Source organism: Geotrypetes seraphini, chromosome 3, assembly GCF_902459505.1.
Source record: "Geotrypetes seraphini chromosome 3, aGeoSer1.1, whole genome shotgun sequence".
Classification (NCBI taxonomy): Eukaryota; Metazoa; Chordata; class Amphibia; order Gymnophiona; family Dermophiidae; genus Geotrypetes; species Geotrypetes seraphini.
Genome location: NC_047086.1, coordinates 328,728,673 through 328,741,117, shown reverse-complemented (window position 1 = coordinate 328,741,117; position 12,445 = coordinate 328,728,673). Strand labels below are relative to the sequence as shown.

The 12,445-nt window shown below is 52.0% G+C and overlaps 1 protein-coding gene across 5 annotated transcripts in view; it reads right to left on the bottom strand.

Moving 5' to 3' along the window:
* The window catches only part of CFAP36 (cilia and flagella associated protein 36), a 240,007-nt gene that overhangs the window by 192,105 nt on the left and 35,457 nt on the right, over nt 1-12,445 (bottom strand). For all 5 annotated transcript variants that reach the window (XM_033936495.1, XM_033936498.1, XM_033936500.1 and 2 more), the window contains one exon: nt 2,459-2,523. In XM_033936495.1, coding sequence (XP_033792386.1) covers nt 2,459-2,523 — 65 coding nt within the window. The remainder of the gene's footprint in view (nt 1-2,458; nt 2,524-12,445) is intronic.

Here is a 12,445-nt window from a genome sequence, read left to right as displayed (position 1 = left end):
CCAGCAATTTATGCAGGGGGAGCCGAAGCGACTCCGTTGGAGGGTTAGGTAAATGCATGGTGTCCAGGTACTCTTTGGAGTATCGGGAGCCCGTGTCAAGGGTCACATCCAGATCATCCGCCATTTGTCGGAGGAATGATGAGAAAGACAATTGATCCGCCAGCGTCGGTCTGTGGGACGGGCTGGAGGAGGAAGAGGCCTCCGGATCCATGGACATCGGGGAGTGGCAAGGAGAATCGGGTACGGGTGTCTCCTCGTACTCCGGTCCCTCCGGAGGGGACACCTCCGAGGAGGAGTATCCCATACGTTGCAGTTTTTTCTGCGGTGACACCTCCGAGTGGCGTGAAGAGTGCCAGGATGAGTGTCTTGATCGGTGCCCGTCTCGGTGGCGGGACGGGGATCGGGATCGTCTGTGCATCGCATGGTCTCCCGAGGCCCCCAAGTGGTGGATAGGGCTGGAAGCGGTGGATCGCAACTGGGGTTGCGATGCGGATTCTTGCGATGCTACCCAAGTCTGGTAAGGAGTACGGAAGAACTCTTCCTGACTATGCCCAGGGCTTTGAGTATCGATCGGGGGTCTGGTCCCATGTTGGCGCGGAGGCGTAATGGGTTCTAATGGCGGCATATCGGTAAGCGAGGCTTGCCGCATGGGCATCGCCGCCCTCCCCCGTTCGTCCTCGTCGGTTTTCGAGGTCGAACGGTGTGGAGGAGGGGGAGGGGGCGGACCGCCCCTTTGGGCCGGTACCGGGAGGTCACCCTGTATGGCAGCGATGAGCCCGGGTCCGATGGTCTGCATGAGCTCAACGAATTGAGCTTCCAGCACGGACCGTAGCGAAGCCGATAAGGAGGGATCCGCACCGAAAGGGGGTCCTCCTGCACGGTCATCGCGCTCCTTCGAGGCCGAGTGCTTCTGCTTAGTAGCTTTCGGCACTTTGATGACCACTGGTGGCACTGTGGAAGGAAGAGGTACCTGAACCGAGGAGACCGGGGCAGGCACCGACGTCGAGCTCGTGGATGGTGTCGGGATGAACGATGCCGGTTTCACCACACTCGATGCAGGAGGGGTCGATACCGGTTTCGCCCGAACCGGGGAGGTATCAGATGAAGTGGAGGCTGAGGGATCCTTAGCTGCGTCCATCTTGAACATCGATTCCCACAATAGGCAACGCCGCTTGAATGAGCGTGCCGTAAGGGTAGAGCAAGGCCTGCACGATTTCGGAATGTGGTCAGGGCCCAAACACTGCAAACAGCGCCGGTGAGGGTCCGTGAGTGAAATCGCGCGTTGGCACTTGCTGCACTTTTTAAACCCGGTGATTGGCCGGGACATAGGCCGGAAAATCTCCGCCGCGAGGTCGAAGCCAGTGGGCCTGAGCCACGTGGCCGGCCCGTTCGACCCGCCGGAGGAAATAATCTTCTTTTTTTTACTGAAAAAGAAAAGTACTGTTAACTGTAATTAAAAGAAAGCGAAAACGCGGACAAGGAAGGCAATTTTAACTGAATTCAGCTAGCGCATGATGAAGTTGAACTTCTCAGCTCCGCGGAAAGAAAAGAACTGAGGAGACACGCCCGGACCTCCGGGCGGGAAGGCACCGGCGCATGCGCGGTGCGGGCATCTAGAAACTTTTAAGTTTCTACAAGCAACACGTGCTTGTGAGACGTCCGTACCGGGGCTCTGTCTGATGACATCACCCACTAGTGAGAATACCTGCCTGCTTGTCCTGGGATAATGCTGCTGCTGCACAGGGAAGGGCAGGAAATGCTGCTGCTGCACAGGGAAGGGTGGGAGGGAAATGCTGCTGCTGCTGCTGCACAGGGAAGTGGAGGGGACGGAGAGGGAAAGGGGATCTGGGAGCAATCTTGCTTTGCTTTGGGAAGGGGAGACAGAAGGGGGCCATGGAGAGACAGAAAGACAGGCAGGCAGGCAGCGCATTAGAACGAAAGACAGACACACAGAAAGACAGCAGGCAGGGAGAGAGACAGAAAGAAAGAAAGATAGACAGAGGGTGCCAGAGAGAGAACCAGAAAGAAAGAAGGACAGACAGCGGGAGGGAGAAAGAAAGGAAGAGAGAGACAGGGGCAGGGAGAGACACAGAAAGTAAGAAAGAAAGACAGACAGACATATATTCTAGCACCCGTTAATGTAATGGGCTTAAACACTAGTCTACTATAATCATTACCAGTATTAAATCTATCATTACTTATAGTTATCATTCAATGAAAAATCATATTTCATATATTTGACAACTCAATAATGAATTATTTCAACCTATCACCTATCTACTATCAAAAATAATTTGATTTTGACATATAATAAATAAAACTTTACTCTTCAATAATAAATTTCTTAATCCAAAGATAAAATATTTCTATTTCGTTGCGCTAAAAATGCTACCGCAACTTAGTAAAAGGAGCCCTTAATCTTGGTATCACATTTTTTTAAATTATGAATTATGCTCACCAGTTCTTTGTATTCCTGATGAATTTCTGTATAGGACAGCTTGTTTTCCTCTTCATCATCAAAAACTAAATCAAAAAGTTGACAACAAAAACATGCAACAAATTTTAGGGCCACATTTCTGAAAAAACAATGTGCATACAAAATAGTTACAGTACTTATCTGTAAGTTACAGACTATAAGAGGTATTTTCCCGAGGACAGCAGGATACATAGTCTTACATTTGGATGATATCAAGTTGGAGAGAACAGAAAGCACAGTTACTTACCGTAACAGTTGTTCTCCAGGGACAGCAGGCAGATATTCCCACACATGGGTGACGTCACCGACGGAGCCCCGCAAGCAACTTGCTTGAAGATCTCGAGCTTTTGAGTGCTGCAGCGTGCATGCGCGCGTACCTTCCCGCCCGAAATAGAGGGCGCATCTCCTGTGAGGATCCTCAGTTAAGATACCAAGCCAAGAAGCCAACCAGGAGAGGTGGGAGGGTTGTGGGAATATCTGCCTGCTGTCCCTGGATAACAACTGTTACGGTAAGTAACTGTGCTTTATCCCAGGACAAGCAGGCAGCATATTCCCACACATGGGTGACCTCCAAGCTAATCAACAAAAAGGGATGGAGGGAAGTTGGCAATTTAAGAGAATAGATTTTGCAAAACAGATTGGCCAAAATAGCCATCCCTCCTGGATAAAGTATCCAGACAGTAATGAGAGGTGCAAGTATGAACCGAGGACCAAGTGGCAGCTTTGCAGATTTCCTCAATAGGAGTTGACCTGAGGAAAGCTACCGACGCCGCCATAGCTCGAACTTTGTGGCCCGTCACTCGACCTTGCAGAGGAAGACTAGCCTGAGCATAGCAGAACGAGATGCAAGCAGCCATCCAGTTGGAGATGGTACGCTTCGAGATAGGGCGACCCATTCTATTCGGATCAAAAGAGATGCAGCACTCTAAAGCTTGAGATCTTCAAGCAAGTTGCTTTCGAGGCTGTCTGCTGCGGGGCTCCGTTGGTGACATCACCCATGTGTGGGAATATGCTGCCTGCTTGTCCTGGGATAAGCAAACAGTTCCCACAGATCAGAAAGCAACAGTAGAACAGTTGAGATGACCAAATAACCAGTGTGTTGACAAAAATGTCTTCGAAAGAAGTAATTTATTGGTAACAGCTCATACAAATACATGAAGAAGTACACAGCCACTAAAAGGACTTGGCACTGGCCGTGTATCGGCTATATTGTCTGCATTAGGAGTCCAAATGTGAATATGTCAAATGCAAGGAATTATACACAATTCACTATATGCAGTGTGGAACCTATAGAGCAGTGTCTCACAAACTTTCTCGAGCCGGGGCACACTAAAGGTAGTGGCCATGGCTTGAGGCACCCAGTCAACATCCATGCATGTACAGAGGCCCTCCAGACAGGCCCTGAAATGTCAGTAGGGCGTGCCAGCAGCGAAGTCTAATAAATATCAACTGAGTACCCCCAACCACAAGCCTACCAAGCTCCAGCCTAGACCCACCAAACCTCATCCCCGGATCCTGCCCCCTTTACTAATTGTAAAGCAATTTTTTACATTAATTTTTCATATACACACAATATACACAGCAGATACAAATTATCAAAAATGACACATTCAATCACTATATTGAAAATAAAAATCATTTTCTCTACCTTTGTTGTCTGATGACTTTATTTTTCTGTGCTTTTAACTATGTATCCAGGGCCTTTTTATCCACTGACTGTTTACCTCTCCTTCACTTTCTGCCCTGCATCCATCATTGGCATTAACTTAACATTCAGTTTTTCCATTTTTCTGCTTTCTTCTCAAAATCTACTTTTCCGTGTCTTACCTTCCCTTCCTCTCTCTCTCATAAGAACATAAGCCGTGCCTCTGCTGGGTCAGACCTGAGGTCCATCATGCCCAGCAGTCCGCTCACGCGGCGGCCCATCAGGTCCAGGACCTGTATACTAGCTCTCTATCCCTTCTATCCCCTTTTCCTTCAGAAAATTGTCCAATCCTTTCTTGAAATCCAATACCGTACTCTGCCCTATCACTCCCTCTGGAAGCACGTTCCAGGTGTCCACCACCCGTTGGGTGAAGAAGAACTTCCTAGCATTGGTTCTGAATCTGTCTCCTTTTAATTTTTCGGAGGGTTAAGTTGTGGAATAGTCGAGCTCATTTAGGAAAATGCTGAAAACACAACTATTTGCAGATGCATTTCTTTGAGAAATTGATTTTATGTAAGGATTGAATCTGTTCGTTTTGTTCTTACCTTGTTCTGAATTTTATGATATTTTATGGATGTAACTATTTGTAACCCATTTTGGAACAAAACGGTATAGAAATTAAAAAACAAACAAACGTAAAAACACCAGCATAAACAATAGTAACATGACCAAATATATAAACATAAATACGATCAACGAGGTAAACATGGAAACGACAAAATGGAACCTAAAAATAAGATTAACATGAAACAGTATCAGAAATATGTACATTTACGGGTACATTCTATATATGGTGCCTAAAATATTGGTGCTGAAACCCTCCCCCCCTTCCACTGAGCGGTATTCTATAAATTGTGCCTAAAGTTTTAACAAGGTTTATAGAAAGCACAGTTACTTACCGTAACAGGTGTTATCCAGGGACAGCAGGCATATATTCTCACATGTGGGTGACGTCATCTACGGAGCCCCGATGCGGAAACATTTTCAAGCAAACTTGATTGAAGATTTTAAGTTTGTTCTGCTGCTCCACGCATGCGTGCCTTCCTGCTCCACTAGGGGGTGCATCCCCTCGTGGTCTCCAGTTCACTTAACTAGCCAAGAAGCCAACCTTGGGGAGGTGGGCGGGTTGTGAGAATATATGCCTGCTGTCCCTGGATAACACCTGTTACGGTAAGTAACTGTGCTTTATCCCAGGACAAGCAGGCATGATATTCTCACATGTGGGTGACCTCCAAGCTTACTGAAGAGGGATGGAGGGAAGTTGGCAATTTAAGCAAATAGATTTCGCAATACCGATTGGCCGAACCGGCCATCGCTTCTGGACAGGGAGTCCAGACAGTAGTGGGAGGTGAAGGTATGAACCGAAGACCACGTGGCAGCCTTGCAGATTTCCTCGATAGGTGTGGACCTGAGGAACGCTACGGAGGTTGCCATCGCTCGGACTTTGTGTCCCGTTACTCGACCATGCAGCGCGAGACCAGCCTGAGCGTAGCAAAAGGAGATGCAATCGGCCAACCAGTTGGACAAGGTGCGTTTGGAAACTGGGTGGCCTAACCGGTTTGGGTCGAAGGACAGAAACAGTTGTGGGACTTTCCGGTGTGGCTGAGTGCGTTGGAGGTAAAAGGCCAACGCTCTTTTGCAGTCAAGAGTGTGGAGCGCCACTTCTCCGGGGTGAGAGTGGGGCTTGGGAAAAAACACGGGTAGGACGATGGACTGATTGAGATGGAAATCAGACACTACTTTAGGTAGGAACTTTGGATGGGTGTGGAGTACCACCTTGTCGTGATGGAATACCGTGAAGGGTGGGTCCGCTACCAGCGCTTGTAGCTCACTAATCCGCCGTGCGGACGTGAGCGCGAGTAAGAAAATTACCTTCCAAGTGAGGAATTTTGGATGGCATTTGTCTAGTGGCTCAAATGGGGGTTTCATTAGTTGAGCCAGAACCACGTTAAGGTCCCAAACCACCGGGGGAGGTTTGAGAGGGGGGTGGACGTTCAGCAGACCCTTCATGAAGCGAGTGACTAAGGGATGGAGCGAGAGGGCTTTCCCTTCCAGGGGTTGATGAAAGGCCGCAATCGCACTGAGGTGTACTCGAATGGAGTTGGTCTTTAGGCCGGAATGAGATAGTTGAAGTAGATAGTCAAGGACCAGGGGGACGGGGACCGACACCGGGTCCTGGCTGTGGGAGGAGCACCAGGTTGAGAATCTGGTCCACTTTTGGGAGTAGCAGGTTCTCGTCGAGGTTTTTCTGGAGGCCTCCAATATCTCCTTGACTGATTGAGACACGGGGAGAGCAGTCAGGGGGAGAGAAACCAAGCATTCAGATGAAGAGATTGAAGATTGGGATGTAACAGTGAACCCTGACCCTGTGACAGTAGAGAGGGAAACAGAGGCAGAGGCAGTGGATCTCTGGCACTGAGTTGAAGTAGAAGGGAAAACCACGGCTGGCGAGGCCAGCGAGGGGCAATCAGGATCAGGGTGGCTTGTACTGTTTTCAGGTGGACAAGCATCCGCAGTATTAGAGGAAACGGCGGGAACGCGTACAGGAACCTTCCCTCCCAGTCGAGGAGGAAGGCGTCGGCCTCGAGCCGGTCCGGGGAGTATATCCGGGAGCAGAAGAGAGGCAGCTTGTGGTTGTGAGGGGACGCGAACAGGTCTATTTGAGGTGTCCCCCACCGTTCGAACACCCCTCGTAGGGTCTAAGAGTGTAGTGACCACTCGTGTGGCTGGAGGAGGCGGCTGAGTCTGTCCGCCAGGCAGTTTTGTTCTCCTTGTATGTACACCGCTCGGAGGAAGGTGTTGTTGGAGATTGCCCATTTCCAGAGGCGCAGGGCTTCCCGACAGAGGGGCCAAGACCCTGTCCCCCCTTGTTTGTTTACGTAGTACATCGCTACCTGGTTGTCGGTTCGGATGAGAACCACTCGGTCGTGGAGCAGATGTTGGAAGGCTACAGCTGCGAGATAGATGGCCCGGAGTTCTAGCACGTTGATGTGGCAGCGACGGTCTTGTGCTGACCACATTCCTTGGGTGCGTAGGCCGTCCAGATGGGCTCCCCAAGCGTACTCCGAGGAGTCCGTGGTGAGTACCTTGCTGTGGGGTGGGGTGAGGAAGAGCAAACCTTTGGAAAGATTTGAAGAGTCGCCCCACCAGCGGAGCGATCGTTGCAATGAAGGAGTCACTGTCACGGAGCGGTCGATCGGGTCCCGGTCTTGACGCCATTGAGACGCCAGGGTCCATTGAGGGATTCTCAGATGGAGGCGGGCGAAGGGTGTGACATGGACGGTGGAGGCCATGTGGCCCAGGAGGGTCATCGTCTGTCGAGCTGATACCGAGGTCAGCAGGGAGATCCTTCGGCTCAGACTTACTAACGCCTCCCGGCGCGGAGGGGGGAGGAAGGAACGGAGGCGAACCGTGTCCAGCGTGGCCCCGATGAACTGTAGGGACTGTGAGGGGCGTAGTTGAGATTTTGGGAAGTTTATTTCGAACCCCAGACTTTGTAGGTAGGTAATAGTCTGTTGGGTCGCTGAGATAACCCCTTCCCTGGACGGGGCTTTGATTAGCCAGTCGTCCAGGTAGGGAAATACCTGGAGGCCCTGGGAACGTAAGGTTGCTGCAACCACCACGAGGCACTTGGTGAAGACCCGAGGTGATGATGCTAGTCCGAAGGGGAGGACTCGGTATTGTAGGTGCCAGTTCCCTACCTGGAAACGCAAGAACTTGCGGTGAGCGGGGTGCACTGGGATATGTGTGTACGCCTCCTTGAGATCGAGGGAGCAGAGCCAGTCGCCCTCGTCGATCAGGGGGTAAAGTGTCGGTAGTGAGAGCATCCGAAACTTTTCCCGTACCAGGAATTTGTTGAGGCGTCTCAAGTCTAGTATTGGGCGTAGGTCTCCCGTTTTTTTCGGTACTAGGAAGTAACGGGAGTAGAAGCCCTTCCCCCGTTGGTCGGGGAGAACCTTCTCCACTGCTCTCAGGCGAAGCAGGTCTCGGGCTTCGGAGAGGAGTAGGGATAGCTGAGTCCGGTTGGGAGGGCAATTCCTTGGGGGGTTGTCCGGGGGAATGGCCCGAAAGTTGAGAGAGTACCCTGATGAGATCACGCCAAGGACCCATGCGTCCGACGTGACTTGTTCCCAGCGAGGGTAAAAGGCTTTGAGTATACCCCCGATGGGGAGGAGGCCTGGGACTATGGCGGAGGGGGCCCGCCCCCTTCCGCATGCCCCGTCAAAAGGACGGGGATGGTTTAGTGGTCGCAGGCGGTTGGGACTGGGTGGGGGCCGCGAGAAAGCAGGGGTGGACTTTTGTGGGTAGCGGCGCGGAGGGGCCCTGTACGGCCTGGCCGCTGGCGGTTTGGGCTTTTGCCGGACAAGGGAGGCAAACAAGCGTTCATGTTCGGAGAGGCGTTTTGTAGCCGCCTCGATAGTGTCATCGAACAATTCCTTTCCCACGCAGGGGAGGTTAGCCAACCGGTCCTGTAAGTTGGGGTCCATGTCGACCAGGCACAGCCAAGCTAATCGGCGCATGGCGATAGCGAAGGCTGCTTCTCTGGAGGAGAGTTCGAAGCCATCGTAGGCCGCATGGAATAGATGAAGGCGCAGGTTGGAGAGGGACTCTAAAAGCAGGCCGAACGTTCCTTGCCGGGAGGCCGGTAGGTCAGTCTCAAAGGCTCTCAATAGTCCAATGAGGTGTTTGAGGTAGGATGTGAAGGTGAAAGTGTAGCTTTGCACCCTAGAGGCCATCATTGCGTTTTGGTATAGTCTCCTGCCGAACTTGTCCAGGGTTCGGCCTTCTCGGCCTGGGGGGACCGCTGCTGAGACCCGGGACGGGTGAGCCTTTTTCAAGGATTCTACTAGCAGCGATTGGTGGGAGAGCTGTGGTTGCTCGAATCCCGGGTAAGGTACTGTGCGGTACTTGGCCTCCATTTTGGAGGGTACGGCCGTGACCATGTAGGGGGTCTCCAGGTTCCTGAAGAAGGCCTGTTGGAGTACCGGGTTAGGTGGTAAGCGGAGGGACTCTCTGGGCAGTGATGGCATATCCAGCTCCGCCAGGTACTCCTTAGAGTATCTAGAGTCGGACTGGAGGTCTAAGTCCAATGCGTGGCCCATGTCTTGGACGAAGCGAGTGAAGGATGGACGGGATGTCCCCGGGGCCCCGTGCGGGGTCGGGGAACGAGACCTTCGTCGGGTGGAGAAGGATAGGGAGGCTTCCCTCGAGTATCGAGGTTCATGTTCCGATCCCTGCTCCGAGACTGGGGAAGCACTGTGAGAGTGTTCCGGGGTTGTCGATCTTCGGCGTCTCGAGGGGCCCCTCGGAGACGATGCCGGAGTTAGGGGTACCGATCGATATCGGATCGGTGACCTCGATCCGGACTCCCTCGGAGAATACGTCCGAGGGGGAGTTCGGAGGATGCGCGGGTTGGAGAGTGATAACTCAGCCACTCTTAGTGGTCCCGTACGAGGTGTGGGAGAATGGCCTCGTAGAGTTGGTGAACCTCGGGCCTTCTTGGAGGTACGGCGGTTCGAGGTTTCTGTCGTTTTAGCCTGACGTTTTGCCCCTCGGCGGTCTGCGGAGGGGGAACGTCTCGGGCGCCTCGGCGAGGAGTCTGAGGAGGATGGGATGCGGCGAGGATTGCGCACCTTTCCTCGAGGTTGATCGGTGCGAGGCTCAGGCTGGTCTGGCACGTTCGAGGTCGAGGCCGATTGAAACTGGGCCATTGCAGTGGACAGCTCCGACGTGATCATCGCTCGGAGTAGGTCCTGGAAGACGGGCACGGACAGCATCGAAGGCATGTCCACTGCCTCGGTGCACTCCACCAGGGGCGACCTCGTATCAGAGTATTCCCGTGTGGTGGAGGCACGGCCCGAAGGCTTGGAGGGCTTAGTCGCTGTAAGCATGGGGCTTCTGCCATGCGTCGACGTTGTCCCCGAGGTTGGTTTCTTCGCTGTTACAGAACCTGAAGAGGGAAGAGGGGACTTACCTGGGGCCGAGGCTTTCTGTTGTCCCGAGGACTTCGGGGTCGAGTCTCGAGGCGATGCCGAGGTATCAGGGGCCGAGGTCAAGGCCGGGGCCGAGGCCGGGGCCGACCTCGAGGCCGAGGTGGAGGGTTGGTCCGGAGTGAAGAGGTCCGCCATGCGGGCTTTTCTTCGGCGGAGGGCCCTGTTTTGGAAATTAGCGCACTGGGGGCAGGAGTCGGTTGGATGAGCTGCCCCCAGACAGAGGATGCAACGGCGATGCGGATCCGTGAGAGAAAGAAGCCGCTCGCACCGGGTGCACTTTTTAAAGCCGGTCAAAGGCCGGGACATTAAATCGAAAGTGGCCGCGGCTCGATTAGCCACGCGGCCACGGGGACCCGGAAGCCTCCGGGTCGTCGAAAACGAAGCAGGAATCAAGTAAAGTTGAAAAGAATTCGCGCACAGCGACTTAATCGAGAAAAAACAAGAAAAAAATTGCGGTGCTAGAAGGCAGTTGGGGCAGAGCATGAGAAACACGGCTTCTAGGCTCGCGGAAAATTTTGAACTGGAGACCACGAGGGGATGCACCCCCTAGTGGAGCAGGAAGGCACGCATGCGTGGAGCAGCAGAACAAACTTAAAATCTTCAATCAAGTTTGCTTGAAAATGCTTCCGCATCGGGGCTCCGTAGATGACGTCACCCACATGTGAGAATATCATGCCTGCTTGTCCTGGGATAATAGCACTTACACCCAGGAGCTGCGCCTAACATTAGGCAAGTTCATTTCCACCAAATGTGGAGCACACCTTACAGGGCTCCTTTGTACATAGCCGTGGTAGCGAGTCTATTGCGTTACATCCACCTAAGCCCATAGGAGTTGAATGAGCATCGGTGCATTTACCGTGGAAGACTCCCTCCTGCAGCTTTGCAAAAGGGACTATTAGATGCGGATGCCCCTTGTTCTCTAATTGCACATGTAAATTTTTGGACTAACCCAATAGGCTCGTGACTCTTCCATTTCTGTTCCCTCTGTTTAGCACTGCGTGTAAATTTTAGGTACAGATCCTGTACCCTAAATTTACGTGTATAAATTTAAATTAAATCCAATTAATGCTAATAATTGCTTGTGAAGCCAATTAGTGCTAATTGGTTTGTTAATCAATTAAGCTGAATGCACAAATTGGGTGCATTTCCAAATTTGCATGTACAGCTCAATGCACCATATGTAGAATTAGGGGCTCAACAGCACTGCAGAACGATAATATAACAGGAACAATGCATGTTTTTGTCATGCAATGCTTTGGCCACATTTTGTCATACTGTCACCTTTTCTCACTCACTCTACAATGAATAGTATAGTGTCTTTCAATTATATTTGCCACACTGTCTACCATGATACAAATTCTCATGCTATTCTCATTACACAATATTTGCCATCCCATGTCTACTATGCTAGGTTCTACCATGTTACATAATCATACTGTGATGTCATACTAGATAATCATCCTATATAATAAAACACTAGCCGCGCATGCGCATTCAGACCTGCGTGATCTGTGATCCCTGTTACATGATCTGTAGGTCCGTGGCCAGAGTGCGTATGCGGCGGCCAGACAAAGCGCGAGAAACAGACTCGAGCGCTGTGGCCGACTCAGGATCGTGGGAGGATGCGCCGGAGGGATGCCGGAGGGGGAGGTACATATCGCTTCTGCACATACCGGTACAAACCTCCCTCCAGCGTTGGCCGCCGCAGCACGTTAAACAGGCTGCTTCTCGGCTTTCTCCTGCAGTTGAGTCCCTCTGCCGCGTCACTGATGACATCATCAATGACGCGACAGAGAGACTCAACAGCAAAAGAAAGCCGGGAAGCAGCCTGTTTAACTTGCTGCGGCTGCCAACGCTGGAGGGAGGTTTGTTATTAAAAGTCATCTCGCTGGGAGGGTCGCAGAGTCAGCGGGGGTTGGGCTGGGAGGGTAGAGAAGCGTCTGCCTCGGGTGCTTCAGGCAGCAGCAGCGTTTACAATTCGCTGCTGTTGGGGCTTCAGGCCTTCCTCTCTGGCCGGTCCTGCCTACTTCCTGTTTTCATGAAGACAGGATCCGCCAGAGAGAAAGACCTGAAGCCAGCAACAGCTATGAATTGTGAATGCTGCTGCTGCCCAATGAAGTAATTCAAGGAGGAAAGGGAGCAGAGGGGGAGATAATGGCTTGGAGGGAAGAAGAGATGGCAGGGCATGGAGGGAAGGAGGAAGGTATGCCAGACCAAGGGAAAAGGAAGGAGGAGATGGAGAGAGGCCATATGGAACTGAGAGAGAGAGGG